At 35.2% G+C, this 25,359-nt stretch overlaps 1 protein-coding gene across 1 annotated transcript in view; it reads left to right on the top strand.

Moving 5' to 3' along the window:
• LOC131159472 (callose synthase 10) overlaps window positions 1–25,359 on the top strand; it is a 150,527-nt gene that overhangs the window by 81,253 nt on the left and 43,915 nt on the right. The window contains exons 24-35 of the mRNA XM_058114407.1: window positions 8,839–8,936; window positions 9,064–9,145; window positions 9,245–9,405; window positions 10,640–10,760; window positions 18,220–18,317; window positions 18,427–18,517; window positions 18,602–18,762; window positions 18,849–18,958; window positions 19,650–19,784; window positions 19,956–20,024; window positions 20,106–20,274; window positions 22,895–23,012. Coding sequence (XP_057970390.1) covers window positions 8,839–8,936; window positions 9,064–9,145; window positions 9,245–9,405; window positions 10,640–10,760; window positions 18,220–18,317; window positions 18,427–18,517; window positions 18,602–18,762; window positions 18,849–18,958; window positions 19,650–19,784; window positions 19,956–20,024; window positions 20,106–20,274; window positions 22,895–23,012 — 1,413 coding nt within the window. The remainder of the gene's footprint in view (window positions 1–8,838; window positions 8,937–9,063; window positions 9,146–9,244; window positions 9,406–10,639; window positions 10,761–18,219; window positions 18,318–18,426; window positions 18,518–18,601; window positions 18,763–18,848; window positions 18,959–19,649; window positions 19,785–19,955; window positions 20,025–20,105; window positions 20,275–22,894; window positions 23,013–25,359) is intronic.

Raw genomic sequence — 25,359 nt, 5'->3', positions numbered from 1 at the left:
TTGACAGCCTCCCCTCAAATTGATGCGCGTCAATCACCAAGCATCAATTTGCTACTTAGGAAGCAATCTCGATGATGAGTGAGAGCCTTGGTGAAGATATCCACAATTTGTAATTCAGTGGAAATATGTGGAAGAGTGATAACACGAGCTTCAAATGCTTCATGGATAGAGTGACAATCGACTTCAATATGCTTCGTGCGCTCATGATAGACTGGATTGGCCGTGATCTAGATAGCACTCATAGTATCGGTATGTATAGGTGTAGGATCGGTCTCAAAAGCTCAGCATGCAAACCTCAAAGCCAAATAATTTCCTAACAAGCAAGAGACATCGCCCGATATTCAAATTCTATTGATGACTTAGAAACTCTGTCTTGGTTCTTACTCTTTCAAGGGGCCAATGCATCTCCTAAGAACACACCCCTACCAGTGATGGAGTGACGTGTATCCACACAATTAGCCTAATTAGTATTGTTATAAGTAGCAAGGCAAGTAGAATTGCTTGAAGGGAAGAATAAACCAGGGGCAGAAGTGCCGTGAACATAGCATATGATCCTATCGACATCAGCCAAATGAAGATTACAAAGAGTCTGAAGAAATTGGCTAATTTGCTGTACAACAAAAGAAATGTTTGGTCTGGTAATGGCAAGATAGACAAGACTACCCACCAACTTCTGGCATAAACTGGGATCAGCATGTATGTCACCCTCCTTTTTTTGAAGCTTGACATTTAATTCCATGGGAGTATCAACAGAAGTACCCTTCTGGAGGCCAGTTGTGGCCACCAAGTCACTAGCATACTTATGTTGATTGAGTGAAATACTAGAGGGAATACGATTCACCTCAAGACCAAGAAAATATGTGAGAGACCCAAGATCTCTCATATGAAAGGACTTTGAGAGATGAGACTTGAGCTGAGCAAGTAAAGCAGAATCGGAACCAGTAATCACAATATCATCAACATAAACCAAAGAAAAAAAATACCTATGTTTGATTTTTGAAGAAACAATGAAGTGTCATACTTGCTCTACTTGAATGAAAATTGTAATAAAGTGGTGCGGAATTTTTCAAACTAGGCCCTCTGAGCTTGTTTGAGACCATGGTCTTAAATTTCCACGAAATTGTCGAAATTTCAGTCGAAATTTCTGATTTCCGTCACCCTTGAAATCGAAATGGTAGTCGATTTCCGCCTTGCATAATTTCTGTCGAAATCTCAACGAATCATCCAAAATTTATTGAAATCTCGAAATTTGAGCGAAACTTATCGTAATTTTGACTATAGGATGAAATTTCGTCAGAATTCAAATGGGAAATTTCGGAGTGAAGTGAAATTTCTATCAGTAACGTTTTATTTAACCATCCATGCCTAAATTATCATTATTTGTATAATAAATAATATTTAAATGATTTATGAATTTCATTTGTATTAACTCAATATGTTTAATGTACATTATCTTACAAATATGTTTGATACACATACTATTTTACGACTTTTCCACCTTATACAAAACATAGATGTATTTAATTTGTAATATATTAGTCCTAAAACTTATATTATTATGTGTGTTAACCATTTCTAAAGTTTTGCAAAGAATTCCATGCTTTACTACTAATTTCCATTAGTTTTTCAAATTGAAATCGAAATCGAAATTTCTGTACTTTTGGAGCTTCGAAATTTGAGTCGAAGTCAAAATTTAAGACCTTTTTTGAGACCATAAAGAGAGCGATGAAGCTTACAAACATGTGAAGTTGGAGAGGGAAACGGGGGTGGCTTCATATAAATACCCTCTTTAAGATCCTCGTGAAGAAAATCATTCTTGACATCCATTTGATGTAGTGGCCAATTACTGGAAGTAGCAATAGCCAGAATTGTACGAACAGTAGTCATCTTAGCCACAGGAGCAATGGTCTCTTCATAATTGACACCATATTCCTTATTATTCCCAAGTGCAACTAGGCGAGCTTTGTAACAATCCAGACTTGCATCAGATCGGAACTTGACCATGTAAACCCATTCACAACCCGTAGGAGCAATGGTGGGTGGACAAGGCTCAATGCCCTAGGTGTGATTGGCCTCTAGAGCGGCAATTTCTTCCTGCATAGCTTGTCGCCAACAGTCATGCTTGGCAGCATGTGAGTAGGATGTGGGAATATCTTAATTGGAGAATGCAGCAGTAAGAGTTGAAACAGAATTGCTAGAACTTGAAGAGGGAAACCATACCTATTTGGGGTTATAGACACTCGAGAAGAGCGACGTACCAAAGGCTCTGGAGGTGCTACAATTGACTGAATCTGGGGTGTGGTAGGATTAGATATAGGACGCGCTATCAAAAGAGACTTTGGGCGGGAGCGTCGCGTATACACAATACCTGGTTTAAAATGAGAACTGACTTGATTAGGATCTAAGAACTGCTCCTCAAAGGAGGGGAGAATCACGATAGTAGAGGAGGGTACAGAGGACACATGAAAGAAATGTTGATTTTCAGAGAAAATAACATTCCTAGAAATACGTGTACGATGTAATGTAGGATCATAGAAAACAAATCCCTTTTGACACACATTATATCCCAAGAATGCACATCGAACAGATTGAGCAAATAATTTATGTCGCTCATGAGGAGGTAAATGAACAAAACAGACACAACCAAAGGTACGAAGATTATCATAACTAGTTTGCTTAGCAAATAAGTAGAAATAGGGAGACTCCATGAGTAGGACTTGAGAAGGTAAACAATTAATCAAGTAAGTAGTAGTTTTCAGAGCCTTAACCCAGAATGAAGGATGGAACAGAGGATTCCAGCAAGAGTGAACGTACCACATCTAGGAGATGATGATTTTTCCGTTCGACTTCTCCATTCTATTGGGGAGAGTAGCAGGGTATGAACGTTGATGAATAATACCTTTAGAAGCCAAAAATGGCTCAAACTCAGAGACATATTCACCACTAGAATCCGTGTGTAATGTCTTAATAGAAGCAGAAAATTGATTGTCAACATACGCTAAAAACTTAGTGAAAGTACGAAAAACCTCAAATTTAGAGTGAAGAAAGTAGACCCAAGTAAATATGCTATGATCAATGAAAGTCACATAGTATTTAAATTTTTCATGTGAACTAACTGACGAAGGTCCCCAAACGTCACTATGGATAAGATCAAGGCACTGAGAAGCTCTACTTGCATGCAAAGGGAAGGGAAGAGTTTTTCTTTTACCAAGTTTGCAAGAGGCACACTTAGGAGATAAAAGAAGAACGTTCTTAATTACTAAGTAAACCAGAGTTCAATACTTGAGATAAGATCTGAGTATTGGGATGGCCTAAATGACGATGCCACAACATACTAAGATTTGAAACGTTATTACAAGCAAAAGAGTTAATAGAAGAAACTGGAGAACGTGTTGGAACAGGTAAAAGTAATGGAAACAAGCGCCCCACTTTAGGTCCCTTCGCGATTGGCTCCTTCGTTACACAACACAACATTACTAGAAAAATTAACAACACAATTGATATCAACTAATTGATCAACAGAAATAAGATTCGTGGAAAGTTGAGGAGCAAGAAACACATCAGTGAACTTAGAAGAGGCATCTTTGACAACAGCTATGGGCAAAGAACTGGATTTGGCAGTCTGAATAACAGATTGACCAGCATAGGGCCGAACATGACATAGGGTGGTGGGATTATTTGTCATGTGATTAGAGGCACCCGAGTCCACATACTAGAGTTTAGTAGAATTGTTACCTTGGAGCCCTATTGCAGATAATGCCGAAATTAGCATCTCTTGCATCATTTCGGTTGTGCAGTAATTTGTTGTAGGAGGTGCAGAAATAGAGGAGTCACCTGAAGAAGAGCCAGGGGCCGCAAAAGTCACTGTGGGGAGTACAATAATTGAAGTTTGTAATGCCTGGGCTTGACGATTCTGTGGGCGGATACGACAGTCTTTGATAGTGTGACCCTTCTTCTTGCAATAGGAGTAGAATTTCTTGGAACAATTAGCAGTGATATGCCCAAATTCTTTGTAGCAAAAAGATTGCTAGGTGCTAGTATGCGTAGACGGTCCTCTTCATTGAGCAACATAAGCCACGGTTATAGACCCTGAACTACCATGAGATTGTGCTAGAGTAACTTAAGTACTAAGCCGTTGTTCTTCATGAAGTAACTCACCAAAACAAACATCAAGAGAAGGAATAGGAGAGCGATGCAATAGAGACAAGTGAACAGATTCATACTCGAGGTGGAGTTTCATAAGAAACTGATCACAACGACTAGACTCGTGAAGATGTTGAATAATGGGAAGAGAGGCAACGGGAACCTCCGCTGTAACTAGATCAGAATATTTGTTCCAAAGAGTCAGAAACTCCGAATAATAGTCTTGGATGGAATGATTGTCATGTTGAAACATGGCAATCGCATGCTCTAACTGAAAACGACGAGCATCGTTATCTTGATGATATACTGTTTTCAATTAAGTCCACATGGATTGAGCAGTCCAATAAGATCGCAAGTTGGGGACAATATGTCACTCAACTGAGCCAAGAAGCCAAGACATAATCCGAGCATCAAGCACAGCCCATGAAGGACAAGCCGCTGACTCCTTGGATTTATCAGGATTGGGTGCACAATCTGTGCCATCAATATGACCCCAAAGATCTTTTCCCTTTAGGAAAAGTTCAAATTGAAAAGCCAACATAGAATAATGCACACACAGGTGCAGAGTGCATGCTAAATAAAGGAGAAAATCGAGAAGCCCAAAAACAAAAAAAAGAATGTGCTGAAAGAAAAAGATCACCAGAAAATCTAGAAGCCGAAAAAATAAATCAACTTAGGTACAAAGAAAACCAAGAATAACCTGCCAGCACTAAAAAATAAATCTTGAACCAAAAACCCTGCTGTGCCGAGAATCACAAGGACAGAGAAGCACCAGAAACAGCAACAGAGAGAACCAAGACCAACCTTCCTGCACTAGAAGATAAATCTTGAACCAAGAAACCTGCTGTGCCAAGAATCACAAGGCCAGAAACCTTTTGTTCCGAGACAGAGAAGCACCAGAAACAGCAACAGAAAGTTGTTGCCTGCTGTGCCGAGGATCACAAGGACAGAAACCTGCTATGCCGGGGCAGAGATGCACCAGAAACAGCAACAGAAAGCTGTTGCCTGCACTATAACAAATGGCAAACCAGAAAACCTGCTGTTCCGACAGTCACTCAGCCACAGAAATACCAAAAGAACAGAGAACAAAAAAAATTCCAGAAGAGGAAAAAAACCACAACAGCCACAGAAACGAGAGACACCTCTGAAACCGAGAAGTAAAAAAAATTTGAAGGGGAAAAAAAAAACATAGCAGTTGGCTGGCTCTGATACCATGTCAAAGTGTTGTGTGAATGGTCGAATGGTTTAACCTTGAGTTCTGTATATTATATATAGACTTTACAAGAATTCTATACATGGAAAGTAAATAAGTTCTAGCATGATTCTAGCCCTATACATGTAAACTATAATCTATCAAGCCCTATACATGTAAACTAAATATATGCTAACTGTACAAAATAATTAATTGAGAAATAAGGAAATAATTATGGGCTGAAGTAAGGAAAGAAACTTTTGCTTTGCTGTTCTGTTTACTTTTACTGCAAGCTGAAGTGACTAGTGTTTGTGCACTTATGTTTATATTTAAAAGCATTCTTTATCATAATACATTATTACACATAACTCTTGGTTGTGATGTTCTTGATGTTTTTAACTTTCACTTAGAGATGGCCAAGCTCAAATAAAGAAGGGGCCTTTGGTAGTGCTGGCTAGTGTAAATGTTATTATTGTTCTTTATCTGCATCTTCGTTCTATGTTGTTTGTGGTCATATTGTCTTGTTTGATGAAACTAGAAATGGAGTAGGATCTGAACAACAACAAAACGAAGCCTTAAGTTCCACTAGGTGGGGTCTGAGCTAGACCTATAAATTGACGCCTTAGAATCTTGAGGTTTCAATGTAAGTAAAAGACAATTGCAATTGAAAAAGAAAATGATAAGTAGAGGATAATTTTCATGAAATGCAATAATAGCATTTTTAGGAGGATTAATGGAGAAAATGTCAAAACTTGTTGGTCTAGAAACAACTAGGAGTAGTGGATTTCATTTCCTTGGACATATTATGCAAGTAGATGAAGAAATTGAAGAAAAGTGATACATATAATTGAAGTAGGTTGGTGAAATGGATAAGTGGTGTGTTATTTGATTGATGAATAGCTCTAGAATGCTGTATTGATGAAAATATTAGGTGATGCAGTAACCACAAACCAAAAAGTTATATATAAAATGATAGTGTTAACATGGATGGGTGTCATAAATTTAAAAGATGAAGTAGAGAATGTGAATATCTGCAGTGGTTTAGTGTTATTATTTTAGAAGATAAGATAAGATGAGGGAGGTTGATTGTCTGAGTAGATTGATAGGTAGACAGTTCATAGAAGGTTTGTTTGAGGTATTGGGGTGGTGGTGAGAGTGTCGTAGCATCTCATCGTCTGCATGACACTATTTTTTCTTAAGGATTAATGTAATCTTTTTAAAATTTGCCTACCATTTACTATTTTTGGAGCGTCTTTTAGGCTTAAAATTTAATTTAGGGAAGAGTGGGATACCTAATATTAATTTGGGCGAGGATAGATCTTTGGTGCTGGTTTCTTCGGCAGGTTGTGCTACTTTAGATTGGCCTTTGATGTATTTAGAGGTTCCTTGGGGGCAGTAATCCTAGGTTAATGAGTTTTTGAGCTCATGTGGATGGCTGGAAAGGTTCTCTTTTTGTATTTAGGGTGGTTGTGTCACAAGTATTCAGTTGTCTTTCTAGAGTTTGGCTTTATTTTTTGTCCATTATTAAAGTTCCTGTGGTAGTGGATAGGTCTATAGAGAGAACCATTTTTAAAGTTTCCTGTGGTGGTAGCTAGGTCCATAGAGAGAATCATGAGAGGCTTCCTTTGATCTGGTGCCGGAGGGAAGAAGGATCATTTGGTTAGATGGGAGGTGGTGTGTAGGATAAGAGAGGAAGGTGGGTGACTGGGTTGAGGGAAATTGGTGTCTAGATAATTGCCTTGACGAGTAAATAGTTATGGAAGTTTCCTTAAGAAAAGAACTCTCTTTGGCATAAAGTAGTGAAAAGTGAATTCTGCTTACAAGAAAATTGGTTGGATACTAATGTGGGGTTTAGATCTTCTTTAGAGGATCCTTGGAGATGTATATCTCAACTTTATCCATATTTTATTTCTGAAACCAGATATGAGGTGGGTAATGGGTTTTGCATTCATTTTTCAAAGGCTTCGCATTTGTTTTTGGGATGACCCATGGGTGGGTGTTCAGATCTTTTTGTGTCGTTTCCTCATTTTTATCATTTGGAGCTGTTTCTTCTTTTGATTTATAAATGGAGAGAATTTTCATAGGATTTCCCTTTCTGTAGAGCTGTGAATGAGAGAGAGGTGGTGGAACTTGTGTCTGTGGAGGTTTTTGACTGGTTTCTATTCTGCAATAAGGAGGATGCGAGGAAATGGAGGTTGCAATCTTGGGGTTTTGTTTTTTTTGCAAATCATTCTATGAGTTTCTGATCCACGGCCCCTTGGGGGGGGGGGGGGAACGCTTGTCTTTTTCTTTTTGTCATAGTATTTGGAAGGCCAAAGCTCCCTCTAATATTCAGACGTCTATTTGGTTGGTTGTTTTTAACATAGTTGACACTAAAGTGCTGCAGTGTAGGAGGCCTTCCAAGGCTTTATCCCTAACCTTCAATGTGTGCATTCTTTGTTTTGATTGTTCTGAATGTGCCTCTCATTTGTTCTTGCATTGTTCTTTCTTTTGGAGGATATGGAACAGACTCTTGGTTTTCTGTTTTACTGAGGCAGGTTGGGTTTGTTCAGGCAGAGGATGTGTTGGACATTTCTTTTTCAGGGTTCCAAAAGGGTAAAAGACAGATCCCTTAGGTGTTGTGGGTGGTAGACAGTGTAGAGAGTTGTTTGGATGGAAAGGAACACTTGTGTGTTCAAGGGGTAGAAGACTTCTTCATCTTCGATTTGGATAATATTCAATATTTGGCTTCATTTCAGGCTGTTGCTGCTGTTTGTTTGATGGGAATGTCTTTTGAGGATGTTCAGCTTATTGGTTTGCTGTTTCGTATTAACTTTTTTTTTTTTTCGAATTTTTTTTTTTTGTTCATTTTAGGAGGGTTTCTTTCTTGTACATTCTTTTTTTTATTTAAATATATTCTTTTCTCTAGATAAAATGTATTAAAAAAAAAAACTGCTGACATTTTCTGTTTTATTTTTAATTTTTTTAAAATTTAAATTGATGCCATTTTAATTTTTTAAGCTCATGCAAAATTTAAATGAAATTTGAAATTCTCTTATCAAATCATAAATACATTTCAAAGGCTTTTTGAATACTCAGTGGAGGCCAAATGGTCAATTTTCCCCACTCAGCATAAATTAGATCCGCCCAAGTTTGTGCATGAAATGAGTTGTATGTATTTTATATTTCATCCATATTAGGGTTGTAAATTTTTTGTGTTGTTTTTGAATGTGAGATTACATTTTTGCGAAGTGTCTTGTTTTAAGACTGAAACTTGAATGGTTTATTTAGTTCTTTTTCTATGTCCATAATCTATGCAAAAGCTAATCATATTATCCATTTCTTTGCGGATCTTCTTCCAAATATCTTTTGCACTGATTCTTTGTGCGTTTTCATGAGTGTGTAGGCAAAACTCTGCATTGTTTTTTTGTTTAGTCATATCTTCTTTGTATACTTGCATGGGATCCCTCTTCTGAAATTTTTGTTTATTACTTTTTGGATTGATTGGTGTTTGGATTTTGTAGGCTTCTCAGGATATGAACAAGGCATATGCGGCCATATTTTCTCCATTTTGGAATGAGATAATTAAAAGTTTGCGTGAAGAAGATTTTATTAGTAATCGGTAAATACAAAAACATGCTATTTTCTATTAAGAGATTATAAATTGTTAATGATTATGGTAGTTTTTTTTTTTGTTTTTTGTTTTTTTTTGTTTTTTTCATGTTTTCTGCATGGTTTAATGCTTTCAGTGAGATGGACTTGCTTTCTATTCCTAGCAACACTGGAAGTTTGAGATTGGTTCAGTGGCCCTTATTTCTACTAAGCAGTAAGGTGCAACCCATTGAGACATTTCGTTGAACTTATATTTGCGAATAGCATCCAAGTTTGTACTTCTGTCATTTATGTTCCATAATTTTTAAATCATTTCAGATCTTGTTAGCAGTTGATTTAGCCTTGGACTGCAAAGATGCTCAAGAAGATCTTTGGATTAGAATAAGTAGGGATGAATACATGGCATATGCTGTGCAGGAGTGCTACTACAGCATGAAAATAATTCTGCTTTCTCTAATTGTTGGTGAAGGGAAACTTTGGTATGAATCTCTGAGCATTATGCTGTCGTAAATTTTTATGTACTGAAAAAAAAAGTATGTCTTTCTTAGTAAATTGTCATATACATCTGTTAACATTTCTTCTTACTATGAATATTAAGTTTTTCCTTTACATTTGGATGGATATGGCTTGCGATTGGAATTGTAATTGAAATGCAATAGTATCGGAAATGGAATGGTAGATTTTCTTCCCGTGTTTGCTTCAATATAGAATTGGAGTCAGAATCATATTTAATGTTTGGTATATGATGACATAAGAATCAAAATTGGTTTGGTTTGTCAAGTATGCCACTACATAGTGCAATAGCTTATGTAATTTAATATGAAATAGTAACATCATAATCAATAATAATATTATAACATTATTACATGCAATTGTATGATAATTAATTTCTAGCAATATTAATCTTGCTATCACCATGTACTTTATGCTTTGGATATTATAATTTATTATATTTCTTATTTTGACTATATTTTATTGTGACTATATTATTAATAGTGCATCTATCTTATATTTATAATTATTATATTTTTATTTTTATGTATTTTATTAAATATAAATAAGGACATTGTATAATTTATGATTAAAATAACTGCATTGTATAATTTATGATTCAACAAAAAAATAATTATAATATAATAAATAATTATGCCTCGAATAATAACATTATATTTTTATCATGCTATAGTATTCTATAATGCTTTTATGTATTGCAATATAATATTATATTGCATATAATAATATTGTTGTAATCATATCATTAAACATTTTGATAATAATTGTCATAATAGACGTTAGTCATGCTATATTATTTATTTTTATGTTATATATTGTATTATATTACATTATGTATGTATGAATATATTTTTATGAATACTTCTGTATGTAGTCTATTAATGCTCATGTATCTTTGCATATTTTCGTATATATGGTATATGTATGTATGTGTGTGGATATGTTATTCATGTGTGTATAGCACTGCATACATGCATATACATCTATGCATGATGGCATAGATAGATGTTTGTGTTGCGTATGGCTGTATGTACATGTGCATGTATATACTGAGTGTAAGATTGTAATTTTAAAATTTCTAACAATTAGAATGAGGTTTTCTGCAAGTCTCTGATTCCTCGATTCAGTTCCTGATTACCAAAATCCACCTTGGTATTAATCATAGGTTTTCTGATATATACATTACATTCCTGATCACAGGGCTGAGAGGATATTCCGTGAGATCGAGAATAGTATAGCAGAGGGCTCTCTTGTCATAACATTATCTCTTAAGAAGCTTCCATTGGTGCTGTCAAGATTTACAGCATTGACTGGACTCCTGGTAATTCTTTTGCCTATTTTGTGCTTAATTGAAGTTGAAATTTATTGTAGTGCACCTCTGACTACCTGCCATCATTTTTCCTTCTTATTTTCTAAGATGTTCAGGCTTCAATCTGTTTTTTTTTTTGGTTCATTCTTGCTGGCATATTATTGTTAGTTATGTGTGTGATTATATATCGATAGTATAATTTTTTATTTTTGCATGTATCAAAATGAAGATATGGACATATACATTGAAATATAAAAAAGTTTGAATAGATAATTCATGGATATACAGGAGGTGGAGTTTATTTGTATGTGCTCCAGTTCCAGACTGTCCATATGTTCAATGTGGAGGGAAGACTTCATTTGCATATTTTCTTTTGGAAAGGCTTGGAACTTTTCAGCAAAATGTTTATAAAGTTGTTTGCATGATTTATCTTATGGGATGAAGGGGATGAAGGACTTATATGATGCGATAGATTCATGCAAAGTCTAGTTGACAAAATGATCATAAGCTTTTATCAACTGTGTTTCTTAAGCATAATGAGGAATTTTTGGTTTGTGCAGGCACATAAATAGTTCAAAAATAACTTGAAGAATCATGCATAATTTGTAACATCCATCCTTTTGTGTGTCAGCCATGCATGTTGTGTGATATTTTTAAGTACTGAAGATCAATTAACTCACCTGGTCTCACTTGTGCATTATTTGGTCTATGTTATAAGTGCCCAAACCATCTTAGTTGCCCTTTTCATCTATAGATGCTATCTCTAATTCTCGGTTCGCTCCTTAATTTTTCTTTAAGTGATATTTGCTCATTCATTGTAATATTCTAATCTCTGCTCCACATAATATTCTGACTTATATAGTGTAGCAGGTTTTATTATTGCCATCCTATGAAACTTTTAACTTCAAGATATTCTACAATCACATATTATGCCCAGAGAACTTCTCCATTTTACCCAACTACTTTAATTCTATGCATCTCATCTTCAGCTTGCTTAATATATTTTTGGTACCATATCTTATAATATCAACTTCAATACTTTTTCCATCATTCCTTTTAGAATTACTAAAATTGCAGTTGAAATATTCTGTCTTATTTCTGCTTATCTTGAAACCTTCAAATTTTTTAGCTTCTCTCCATAAATTTTCAACTTGGATTCTACTCTATGCTAGTTTCATCTATTGAGATCTTCAGTTTACAGATGTATGGTAAGTATTATCTCTAACTAAAGTAAAAAAATTATGCACATATTGTAATTGGAATTCCCAGTCATTACGCCACTGCATGTTCCTAATAAAATATGTACACCTACTATCTCCTCCCTTCTTTTTCAAATGCACTAGTGAACTTCTTTAGGTGCCCTATCATAAGCTTCTCTTGGTCTCATTTCCCCCAAATTTTCTATTAATCTCCTTACTAAATATATATCCTTAATAGTTTACTTGTAGGGAGTAAAATGGAAATTTTATAGAGCTTGTTCTAACCTTTGTATTTATTCAATTACTCATCACAAAAATTTTGGTTGTATGACTCAAAAATTTAAATATAGGTACTATTGCTCTATTCTCATATCTCCTAAGCATCTCATTTTTTAATGCATGCTTAGCTTCATGTATTCTAATTTTGTATATATGTATCTTAATTGTTTAAGCCTTCTTTCTTTTGTCAACTCTAAGTTTCAGCAATGTACTTGGTTCGCATTAAATATCTTATTGATAAAGTTCATGATCTTTCTTTTATATCTTCTTCTTTTACTAACAATTAACAAAGGGAAAAAAAAATTTACTATATGCCCTAAGTTTAGCTTCACTGGTAACTTTTGTATTGCATAATTTTTTGACTCTGCATATTTTTCAAAAATTTCCCTATTGACACATCACGAACTTTCCTAAATTGACACGTCATGGACTTTCCTTGTCAATTATTTCTATTCCTTTGCATTCACCTTAAGCCTCTTTTCATGTGCTCTAAATATATTTTGCCATACTTTTCCATTGAGTGTTTATATTTACATCTTCTTCTATAGCCTAATTGGAATCTTTAAAAATTAAATTTTCTACAAATAAGTTCCACTTCCACCACCTTATTTCCTTACATTGATGTATTTTCCCTCTTATCTTATACTCTCTACTGCATATACTAGGACACTATTGACTTGTGATGTTTAGTAATACTTTCTCTGGATAACTTTACAATAATTACGTGCTAGTTGGTCTACTCTCCTAGTTGCGAAAAGAATTATTGGACTTTTATTTTGTTCATGCCTAAGTGTTATTAAGTGTTATTGTTATAAAACCATATGGTATAACAATCTCTAAGATTATATCCCTGCCTTACCTTTGCCTCCATATCCAATTCATTCGTGTAGCCTCTTGTAACCTTTATTATGCTTTCCTACTTGACCATTTAAATTTGTTTCCATTAGGATTTCTTCATCCCTCACTATCGCTTGTATAATCTTATCTAATTCTTCCTTAAATTTCTTTTTTAGTGTTTTCATCTGAGCTTTCATGTACATTATATTGACCATCATACCCTTACTAACCAATAGCACTGCCTCTTAAGCGGGAGCATATATATCATACTCCTAGCTAAGGTCTTAATTTCAAGTTCGATTAAAATTCCGAATCTTCAAAAGTATGGGATTTTTTATGGAAATTTCGATTTTAAAAATGATGTGAATTGCTAGTAAAAGATGGCATTTTTTTTTTTTTTAATATTAAACTTTAGAAATGGTAGATAGACAACCTAATTCAAGTTTTAGAGCCTAGTATACCATAAATTAAATACCCCAGTGATAGGTGAGATGCAACCGTGATATACATACTAAAAATATTCAATTACTATACATGAAATTCATAGCTCACTTAAATATTATTTGTGATACAAATAAAGATAATTTAGATGTATATGGTTAACTAAAATGTTGTTGCTAACAGCCAAGTTCAGTTTTCCGTATTACTTCAACAATCTTTGGCTTTAATGAAAAGAATAAGATCAATTAAGGGAAAATTCACTTTGCGCTTAAATCGCACATTTGAATTCAAAGAAAATTTCATTATGTAGTTAAATTTTCTACATGTTTTGCTAAATTTCAAGATTTTGATCAATTTTGGAAAATTCAAAATTTTGATGGAAATTTTGGAGGTGGAAAGTCAAATGCCATTTTGATTTTGAGCATGTTGGAAAGCGGGAATTTTGTTAGTTTCTTGGAAATTTAAGATCGTGCTTCTGACTTGTTGCAAATGGATTCAACTTTAGCAACCCCTAGACCTTGGTGAATAAAATGCGAGTTAGCGTTTGGACTTCACATGTGTGGTTGTAACGATAGAAGCTTCTACCAAACAAAGTGACAATCAAGTCCAATGTGTTCTATCTTTTCATGGAAGACTAGGTTGGAAGCAAACTAAGTAGTAGCTTGATTATCACACATCAACTCCTCCATAGGCTGAGAATGTTGACAAACAACCTCTCCCAACATGCTCTTTAGCCAAATCATATTTAGTGGATGCCATGGATCTATTTCAAACATTGTTTAATTTGTTTCATACTCTTCGAGGATACTAGGTCCCCCACCAACAAACACGTGGTACCTGGTTGTGGTTCTCCTGTCAGCGGGTTACTCTGCTCAATCTACTTCATTATATCCCTCTATGTGAGTGTGACCCACTGACCCCTATACTAATGCTGCAGGCTTATTCTTGATGCAACTTTGAGGTATCACAAGATATGAATGGCAATATCCTATTGACATATCCAAGGAGAATCAATAAATTAGCTCATAATACTTGATGGGGTGGATGTGTTTAGTCGTGTGACCATAAGGTAGTTTAAATTTTCAACAAGCCTTTGACATCATCCGAGGCAGCCAACAAATCACCCACTTATAGTAATTTTCTGCTAGGATCCACAGGTCTATGAGCATGTTTGAATCCCAGCATCCCAGTCTCAACTGAAAGATCTAGAAAATTCTTCCTCTATGAGAAGACAGTACCTGAATGAGATCTGAATAGCTTTTATACCCAAAATGTATTTTAACAGGCCTAAATCTTTAGTTTTAAACTTTGTTTGGAGAAGCTCCTTTGGGCTCTGGACTTCCCAAGGTCATTATGAGTACTTGTAATGTCATCTGCACACAATCACTGAATTCTTCCTGCAGCAGTAAGGCAATGAAATACATTGCCTGAAGGCCAAACACAAGAACAAATGCACTGAACGTATAAAATCGTGCTTTGGGATTTTGCTCTAGACCATATAAAGGTTTTGTGTTTTTTTTAGGCGATATACTGATGCTGACTCCCCCTCGTCAACAAACCTTGGTGGTTCTTTGAGACCTCCTGCTAGAAGGCATTCTTCGAATCTGACTGATGCAAAGGCCATTGACAGCAAATGAAAGGTGGTGGATAAAGAGATGAAGACATAAACTGAGGCAAGTATGGCAATCAGGAGGATTTGCTTGAATAATGCAGATCATACTCTTGATTATATATTTAGCAACGAGATGGGACTTTAGACGAGCCATAGAATCATCAGAATTGACTTTCATGGTATACTGTGGCAACAGCCAACCACTGACTTATTAGCAGGAAGAGATAATAGTTCCCAAGGCCAAGAGTCATAATCTTATATGCACACATGTCTTCAACCATTGCAATCCTCTACCCACCCAGAATGAGATAATGCTTGAGGATAGATTTGGGAAGAGCAATAAGTACCAGAAAACAATAATACGAGGGTGTCCAGATATCATATAAAATGAAATTAGAGATAGGTGCATGTACATTTACCTTTCCATAATGCAATAGAAAGATTAACATCTTGGGAACATGATTATAGAAATGCAATTTGCATATTGATTGATATAGTTGATTAGGAGGACTCAAACTAGATGAAGATGCCAGAGGATGGCTGGACAGAGATAATAGGTCAAAATTTTGAAGGCTAGGTAGACAAAGAGACTCATCAAGATCAGTAGGGCAAGGAATTAGAATAGTAGGGTGTAGAATAATAGAAAACGAAAAGTGATGCAAGGTAGGACTATAATTGCAATATCCTTATTTGGTACAACTAGAACTGATGAACAAAGGAGACACTATCAAATATATGAGTAGGTAGAGAGAATAATGGAGTATTTGGGAAAGAGATTGGAGTAGGGTATTTTACCACCAAGAACAAAGGAGGCACTCTATTGATCAAAGAGTAGGCAATGAGCACGTTATCGGTCCAAAGTCCAAAAAACTTTAGGGACATTCATTTGGTACAGTAATGTATGGGTGATTTTAAGGAGATATCTAACTTTCTGTTGTGAAGTGTGGCACAAGATGACTAATGAATTATACTAGATTTAGTCATATAGGTAGTGAGGTTTTCAAGTCTCCCTTGGCATTATCGTTATGATGTATTAGGATGTAACTTAAATTGAATCTTTATCTCATCATAGAAGGCATAAAAGATATGAAATAACTCAATTTTGATCTTTATTAAATGAAGGTAAGCCATCCTAGTGTCCTCTAAAAGTCCTAAAATATAAAAAATTCAACTTTGACACAATTCAACTGAGATTCTAAGATCTAAAAAATTAAAATGTACTAACATAAAAGGGCTTATTTCCAGTTTATTGGTTAGGGAAGCAAATAAAGCGATGATGTTTTCCCAATTAACAAGATTTGTACTGAAGATTATACCCAAAACAAAGAGAAGGCATCAACTGCTCCAAGGATTACCGAGGCAACTATGAATTTGGAGTGTAGCAGTAGCAACAATGAGGAGATGACGCTCAAAGTAGTGAATTCCAGCAACATCATGTCCTCCACCAATCATAGTCTTCAAATCATGAATGACAATAGAGTGATGAAGAAATGTCACTGAATAATTTCTGGATTTTGTGATCTTGGTACAACAACAATATCAGGCCTGAAGTCTCCCACTAGATTGGGTTGGTTATATGAATCCTTCTTTATGAATTCACCTGATCAAGGGCACTTTCCTCCGCCAAATTAAGGGCTTTAAGATTCTTTCTCACTACCTTGTTTCAGGATTTTGTGATCTTGTTACTGACATAGAATTGGAGGCAAACTTAGGAGTATGCAAAACAGAAGAAAGATGGACGAAGGGAAAAGGATTTTCCTATTCCCTTATACTAGTGGGTCCATCAATAAGAGTTACACGAGGCAAGTTTTCAGGAAGGTGGAAATGTAATTATTTCCTATTCCCTCATGGAGGTGGGCCGAGGTAGTGGCTGAATCTATGACCTAAGGGCTAGTGAGAGAAATAACTTGACGACAAGCAAGCCTTTGGGTTAGTTATTTGTGCAAGAGATGCAATGGGAAGAGAAGCTTGCTAGGATGCCTAATACTGCATGAACTTTTGATTAATAGTCTTACTCTGAAACAGACATGGTATCCTAACATTGCTTAATTCTATGACCCTGTCGTCCACAATAAGTACACGTGTAGGAGTCCTTTACCATGTTCACCCCCTTCTGTTGCAACCACTTGAACCACCCAAGGAACTTTGCTTTTACTTGTTCAACCACGACCACCTTGTGGGATAAAAACAGTCTTCTTGGAGTTAAGAGGCCAACTGAGGAATGGGTGCGGGAGAAAGCACAAAGAATGCAAGAAGAAAAAAAGAAAACGAAGAGGAAGAAAGGAAGAAAAAGGAAGAGCTTTTTTGTTAGTGAAAAATAAAAGAAGAAAGAGAAAGCTGTCTGCTCACTGGTTTGGAGAAAAAAATAGGTCTCTGACCTGTTGATAATAGGAGAAAAGAAGAGGAAGAAAGTAAAAAGCTACAAAGATAATACCTGCTACAAGGCTGCAACGTTAAGCTCTTAGCTTGACTGTAAAACTTACTGGTTGTTGAAACTCTCTGCTGATCTCAAAGATCTCATCTGGTCTCTGTTGCTGCTGTATAGGGAACAGTCCCAGCCTGCTGATAGACAACTTGGGGTCCAATCAAGTAGGATAGGATCATATCAGGTTCGTGCGTATTGTGAACCTGATATGGTTGTAGCACAATCCTGCTTGACTTCAATTCTTCATACGATCTGGATTGATTAAGCATGTCTGGATTGTAATATTGTATGATTCTACCATCCAGATCTCAATTTTAATGACCATGGGTATAATTAAATTGAGAATTGATCTTATCCCCTCTTGGATTTTCTTTCTAGCCATGACCTTAATTTATTCCTCTTCCCTTTTATTCCTTCTTTTTCTCCATATTTCTTCCTGTCCTTTCTGTATTCTTTTTCTTTGTTATCTTTTTTTTCCCTCCCTTCACCTACATCACAGGGCATTTTAATATAGTTTGTGTTCGAATAATTTTTATATTTTATTGTTTGATGTCTATCGCATTTATCTTTCAATGCTATCTGTTTTCACTGACTGTCAAAGTGTTTGAAACCTTTTCTGTTTTCAGTTACTTTTATGATAGCTTGTTATTATAAATCCTTGCAAATAACTTGTTTCAGATACGGGATGAAACTTCTGGTCTTGCAAGCGGTGCTGCAAATGCTGTGTATGAGCTCTATGAAGTTGTTACACATGACCTGCTGTCATCTGATTTAAGGTATTCTGCTGGCAATGACAATGCATAATTAGTTGAGAAGCACTATAATATGTTGTTTTTATTACATTGTATGCAGTGTCAGGTTTCTGATTTAACCTGTATCCTTCAGGGAGCAGCTTGATACCTGGAACATATTGGCAAGGGCAAGAAATGAAAGGCGCCTATTTTCTAAGATAGAGTGGCCCAGGGATTCGGACATTGTAAGATTCTTTAGACAAATTTTCTATTAGTAATATCATGTTTGCATTTACTTGAGCAGTTTTATTTTCTGTGCTGTATCCCAGAAAGAACAAGTGAAGAGGTTGCATCTCCTTCTAACTGTGAAGGATTCAGCTACTAATATTCCAAAAAATTTTGAAGCCAGAAGAAGATTACAGTTCTTTGCAAATTCATTATTTATGGACATGCCTCCAGCAAAATCTGTTAGTGAGATGATGCCTTTCTGGTATAGTCACTGAGTGTGCCTAGGTGTTGACTTTCGTTATTGCTTTCCAATATGAGATGGTAATCTTGGTTGTTTCTTGGATATAGTGTCTTCACGCCATACTACAGTGAGACTGTTCTTTATAGTTCCTCTGAACTGCGAGTTGAAAATGAAGATGGAATATCTACTCTTTTCTATCTTCAAAAAATTTTTCCTGGTATGTCTATCATTGCCTCATTATAGTCGGAAAATTTACATTTAACAAAATGTGGTCTCTCTTGGCTTTTTGAAGGCCATGTAATTGCCTTGTTTGACTTACGTAGCACTGACACCACTTAGTGGGATTTAAGGCTTGGTTTTTCTTGTTTATTGTACTTGCCCATAAATTTATTTTTGTATTGACTTGCAATATCATCCGTTGTATGGGTTTTTAATTAATATAAAATGCAAGTCTTAATGCCGTATTGTAATTGTATGTTCTCAATCAGCCCTTCAGTTTTGGAATAGCCGACAGTACTAAATTTATTTTTATTTCTGTATTTTTAGATATGTACATGTGTGTATGCTACTCTCTGAACATGTGCAGTTGCATGCTTGCACGTCTCTCGTGTAACCAGCTGCTCTGCATTTCATGTAGCTTGTTTAGGTGAACTATAAAACTACCAATGACTTGCCACTGCACACGTCATGAAATACACTAAATATGGCTTGTATAATTAATTTGTAAGTTGATTCTTAACTAGCCTGGACATTTGTTTCTATGAATGAATGTTCTGGTTTAGGTTTGCATTCTTTTTGTGATTGTTCATTGCGTGTAGTGCTTGAGAATGATCAACGTAATATTTTTTTTGTGAGCCTGTTTTACAGATATCTGTGTGCTGTAACTGAGATACTTTTTCCCTATATAGATGAATGGGAGAATTTTCTGGAACGGATTGGTCGGGGTGAGACTACTGGGGATGAGGAAATTCAAGAAAGCTCTAGTGATTCATTGGAGCTTAGGTTTTGGGCCTCTTATCGTGGCCAGACTTTAGCTAGAACAGGTATGAATTCCCTGAAGTTTATATTATTTTTTATTTTCTTCATTGCATTTTTGTTGTTATGTTTTGAATCTATTTTTATGTCAATTTTGGGTGGATATAGACATGTTGCAGTTTTTTTTTTCCCATTTTTATCTATATTGGTGATGCTTATATTTGTGGTTGCAAATGCAGTGCGTGGTATGATGTATTATAGAAGGGCTTTAATCCTACAGAGTTACTTGGAGAGGAGAGGGCCTGCAGGTGATATGCTGTAGATTTTTTTGTTCTTCCTCTCCACTTCTAAAGAGATGTATTGTATTTATTTTATTTTTTTATCAACAGGTGATTATTCTCAAGCAAGTCTCGCCTCAACCCAAGGTTTTGAGCTGTCCCCTGAAGCACGAGCACAAGCAGATATAAAATTCACTTATGTGGTATCGTGCCAAATTTATGGGCAGCAGAAACAGAGGAAAGCTCCAGAAGCAGCTGACATTGCTCTGTTGCTGCAAAGGTGTACTCTGTTGGCTTTTAATACTTGATGATATTTATGGTTTCATCCAATTTGTTCCTTTCATAATGCATCTGGATTGGCATAATGTTTCATAGTTATTACAACCTAATTTTGTGCCCAAAAGTTATGGCCCTTACTACTAGCCAAGTGGCCATTGCACTGTGGTCATTGTAAACGAAACCCCTCGTTGTTGAGCACAAGTAAATTTATGGGTCACTGTTAAGACTTGCATTGTGGTCCGCCCCTTCCCTGGACCCCGCATATGTGGGAGCTTTGTGTACCAGGCTGCCTTTTTTTTTTTTTGTTGAGACTTGCATTGTTAGTAGTGTTTTTTTATCTTCATAATATTGTTCCAATGCATATTTTTATTCCACTAGTTAATTTTTTTCCCCCATCTTATATATACTTATTTTTTTCTATTTAATCTCCTAACATGCATGTCTAATACTATTGACCTATGTTATGTCATTATTCATTGGTCCTCGTAGAACCTTGCCGTGTTTATATCATAATATCCTTGCTCTCTTGGTTAGGAGAAAGTTAATTGAGTTTTTTTGGTGCGACTTTTAATCGTAATTGCGAATCCATCTATTTTTTAAGAACATGTGTCTTTTAAACTAATCTCATACAAGGTCGTATGGGATTTCTAAGTCTAAAATTTTGTCCTCTCATCATTTATTCTTCTTGCACGTGTTCCCTCTGATGCCATTTGCCATGAAAATTTCCTGTTTTCTGTATATCCTTTGCATTATTCATCCATAGAGTTCATGCCCATATTGAATCAAAGCTGAGTTGCATTTGCACTATGGATATTAGTTACCTTTCAGAGAAGTTGTGGATGACCCATTGTTTGTGTCACCACCACTAGTAGTATGTATAAATAAACGAGTGTTTTCATACCCAGTACCAAGGTTTGAACTTTGGTTTCAATTTTCAACCAAAATTTTGATTCCTCAAAACTACAGAAATTTCAATGGAAATTATAGATGCTGATTTCAATTTTGTTTTTTAAAAAATGATGGCAATTAGTAGCAAAGTTTTAACAGGCTCAATAGAGGCTTGCCTGAAGGCAAGGCATGCCTAAAACACCTTGAGGCTCAATCTAAAGTACCAAATTCTTGAAAGGTTCATGCGTTACTGCATTAATGTTCAAGCTTTTGTATTTTTACAAAAGGTATGCTTTTTGTGCCTTTTAAGTTGAGGCTTGTACATTTAGGGGTGTGTGATTCGCAAGTTAGATTTGGCTAGAAAATTTTGACTCCATGTTTACATGAAAAGAATGTTGTAATATGAGTTCATTTCTAAAATTCCCATACCTCACCCTATCAAAAATAATTGAGAGTTGTATGTTAGATCCTAAAAAGAATTTGATCTTCGTTATGTTATAGCTTATCTTGTCATGATTGCGTAATGAATTCCAATTAGAAAATTTTGAATGGCCAATACACTGAGGCTTATGCCTTGCCTCTTAAGGGTTAAAATGCCTCGGCTTACACTTTCGCCTTTTGAAACATTGATTAGTAGTAAAATAAGAATATCTTTAACGAAATGTTGTAAACAGACCTAATATTGCGACGTTTAGAACTAAAACAGAAAACAGTGACCGTAATAGGCATATTCAATTAATGTAAACAAAATTCATAAATTGGTTAGATATTAGTTCTCATGCAGATACAACTAATTTAGGCATAAAAGGCTGAGTAAATGTTGTAGTAAATAATTATATTTATTTTTTCATTTTGCTTAAAATTTTTAGAATCTTAAAGCTGTAATTCTTATCCTTCATGTAAATATTTAGTTTCCAATAAAAGAAAGGAGATTTATTATGTTTTAATTTGGAAGGTTTTGAATATCAAATTTTAATTTCAACCAAGTTTTTTCAATGGCCCAAATTTTTTCATATTGTTGAAAATTTCAGCTTTCAATAAAGTTCAATTGATTCATGGATTTTCTTTTAAATTTTTTAACAAAAAAACTGGTTGCTATTTTGAATTCAAGGGTGATGGAGAGTTGCAATTTTGATCGAAATATTGACAATTTTATAGGAATTTAGCATCATTTCATACTGAATTTCTGTTGTCATTCTAAATCTTCACAGTGTTTACAGAGGCTGCTAATAAAAAGCTATGGCTATGTGTTGTTTTGCTCAAACTGGTCAATAGATGTTTGTCATGGTTCCTATTTGTATTTCTGTATGTGTAGCTGTTGTGTCATTATGCATTTAGGTATCACGCATTGCTTCAGAGATGTTCAATAGGTTGCCAAAGCATGATCTTTCTGTGAGGTTTTAAAATTTGGGTTGGTCCATAAATTTGTCTTGGGCCTTATTTATCTGTGTATTAGTTGCCTTCTTTTTTGTGGGATAAAATAAGAATTTGTTCTTCTGTTCAAATTGAAGGGAGAATAGTTAGGAGATGGGGCAATAAATTGGTGTATTAGGTTTCGCATTTTAGAGTTAAAAATCTGCAAAGTTGTTGACATGATGATGACCAATATAGCTATGTCATATGTTTATAGTTTATTTGCAAAATTGATTATATGTTACTGGTAAATTTTATGTAATTGCAATACTTCTATATTCATATTGGTGATCATAACTATTAATTTTACTATTAATCAGGAATGAGGCTCTTAGAGTTGCTTTTATACATATGGAGGAGAGTGTCGGAGCTGATGGAAAGGTTTCAAAGGAATTTTTTTCTAAGCTTGTCAAGGCTGATGTACATGGGAAGGATCAGGTAGATAACATAATTCTTTGACCTCATTTTGTTGCAATAAGTTGATAGGACAACAGCTAAATGTTCTGGTTAATTATATCCCGCTCACTATTAGTTCTTTTTTAAAGTATGGTTTTGTTTTCCCTGTCAAGAACAACTATGGGCCTGTTAGTATCAGCATAAAAAATTATGGAAACAAAAACCAGTAGCAAGAAACAGATCTAAAAACTGAAAATAGCAACTTGTTTGATTTATATTTTCAAAATAAATGTGTAGGCGGATTGGTGGATTCTAATCTGGTTGCTAATGAGGTTGTGGAGGTCTTTATAAAGAGGGAGAAGGGCGTTCTTTTTAAATTGGATTTTGAAAATGCTTGTGGTATGGTTGGTTGGAGTTTTTTGGGATAAGATGTTGGCTTAGAAAAAAAGTTTTGGGGGGATATGGAGGACTTGGATGAGGGTTTCTTGTCTAATGCATTCTTCTTAGTTCTCAGGAATGGAGAACCTCAATCATGGTTTGGAGCATCAATGAATCCATTATCTCCTTTTCTGTTTGTTTTGCTTGTTGATGTCTTGAGTAGGATGGTGGATAGGGCAGTCGATAAGCGTTTAGTTAAAGAGCTAGAAGTCGGTAGAGAGGGGGTTTGTGTCTCCCATATTTAGTTTGCCGAAGATACTATGTTTTTCATTTGTGACGCAGAGATTATTTGTTGAACATTGTGGCTCTTCTTCAAATACTTGAGAGGGTTTCTGGGGATAAGATTAATTTGGGGAAGAGTGGTATAGCGGCCATAAATTTGACTTATAGTAAATCTAGGGTGTTGGCCTTGTTAGCGGGTTGTGATCTTTTGGATTGGCCCTTGTCTTATCTAGGTGTCCTGTTGGGTGGTAAACCTAGGTCTCCTCTCTGGTTTTTTGGGATCCATTAGTGAAGAGAGTTTCTAAGCATTTTGGATGGTTGGAAAGGTGCATTATTTTCTTTAGGGGTCACATTACTCTTGTTCAGGCTGTTTGTATTACTCTTCATTATTTCTGTTTTTACGATTCTGGTGGGGATAACCAGTGTGATTGGGAATATCATGCAAGATTTCCTTTTGTCTGGGGTTGGGGATAGGAGAGATCATCTTGTTAGTTGAGATACTCTCTGTTGGTCTAGGTTCTCTGTTAGGGGTGGGGGGTGTTTGGGTCTTGGTAAATTGTCTAAAAGCACTGATCTTTTGGCTAAATGATTATGGCGGTTTCCCTTAGAGGAGTCCTCTTCCTGGCTTAGAGTCATTAAAATTAAACTCAGTTTGCATGTGAATGGCTGGGATGCTAATTCTGGAATTAGATGTTTTCTCCGAAATCCTGTGGAGGTTTATTTCTGGGGTCTACCTTTTTTGTTCTTCAGACTAAGTTATTCGTTTTTAGGAAGGCATTTGGGTGGGTAATGCTGCTTTATTCTATCCTTTCCATGTCTTAATGTTTTGAATTGAGGAGGTTATTTCCTTCGTTTTGATTTCTGAAGGTCGTACATTTTCCAGGGACTTCCATTTTGCTAGAACTCCTAATGATAGAGAGGTGGAGGAGTTATTTACCCCCTTGTTATCATGGTCTTAAATTTCCACGAAATTATCAAAATTTTCGTCAAAATTTTCGATTTCTATCACCTTTCAATTTCCGTTACCTTCGAAATCAAAATGGCAGTCGATTTCCGTTTTGCATAATTTCTGTCAAAATCTCAATGAATCATCCGAAATTTATCGAAATCTTGAAATTTTAGCGGAACTTGTCGAAATTTTGACTATGCATTGAAGTTTCGTCAGAATTCAAATGAGAAATTTAGGAGTGAAGTGAAATTTCTATCCTAATTTATTTTATCGAAACAAAAGTTTATTACAAGTGCTTTTAAAATTATATGAAAAAATAAACTTACAGTAACATTTTATTTAACCATTCATGTCGAAATTATCATTATTTGTATAATAATTAAATAATATTTAAATGATTTATGAATTTCATTTGTATTAACTGAATATATTTAATGTACATTATCTTACAAATATGTTTGATACACATACTATTTTACAACTTTTCCTCCTCATTCAAAACATAGATGTATTTTATTTGTAATGTATTAGTCTTGAAACTTATATTATTATGTTTTTTAACCATTTCTAAAGTTTCACAAGGAATTCCATGCTTTACTACAAATTTCCGTTATTTTTTTCAAATTGAAATCGAAATTGACATCAAATCAAAATTTCCGTAAAAATTTCCGTACTTTTGGAGCTTCGAAATTTGAGTCAAAATCGAAATTTAAGATCTTGCTTGTTATTGGGAACTTATTGTCCGTCCTTTTGGGTGGAGACATTGTTGGTCTTACTCTT

Source organism: Malania oleifera, chromosome 7 (assembly GCF_029873635.1).
Source record: "Malania oleifera isolate guangnan ecotype guangnan chromosome 7, ASM2987363v1, whole genome shotgun sequence".
Lineage (NCBI taxonomy): Eukaryota > Viridiplantae > Streptophyta > Magnoliopsida > Santalales > Ximeniaceae > Malania > Malania oleifera.
The sequence above is the reverse complement of the archived record's forward strand: the minus strand, read 5'-3'. Positions and strand labels throughout refer to the sequence as shown.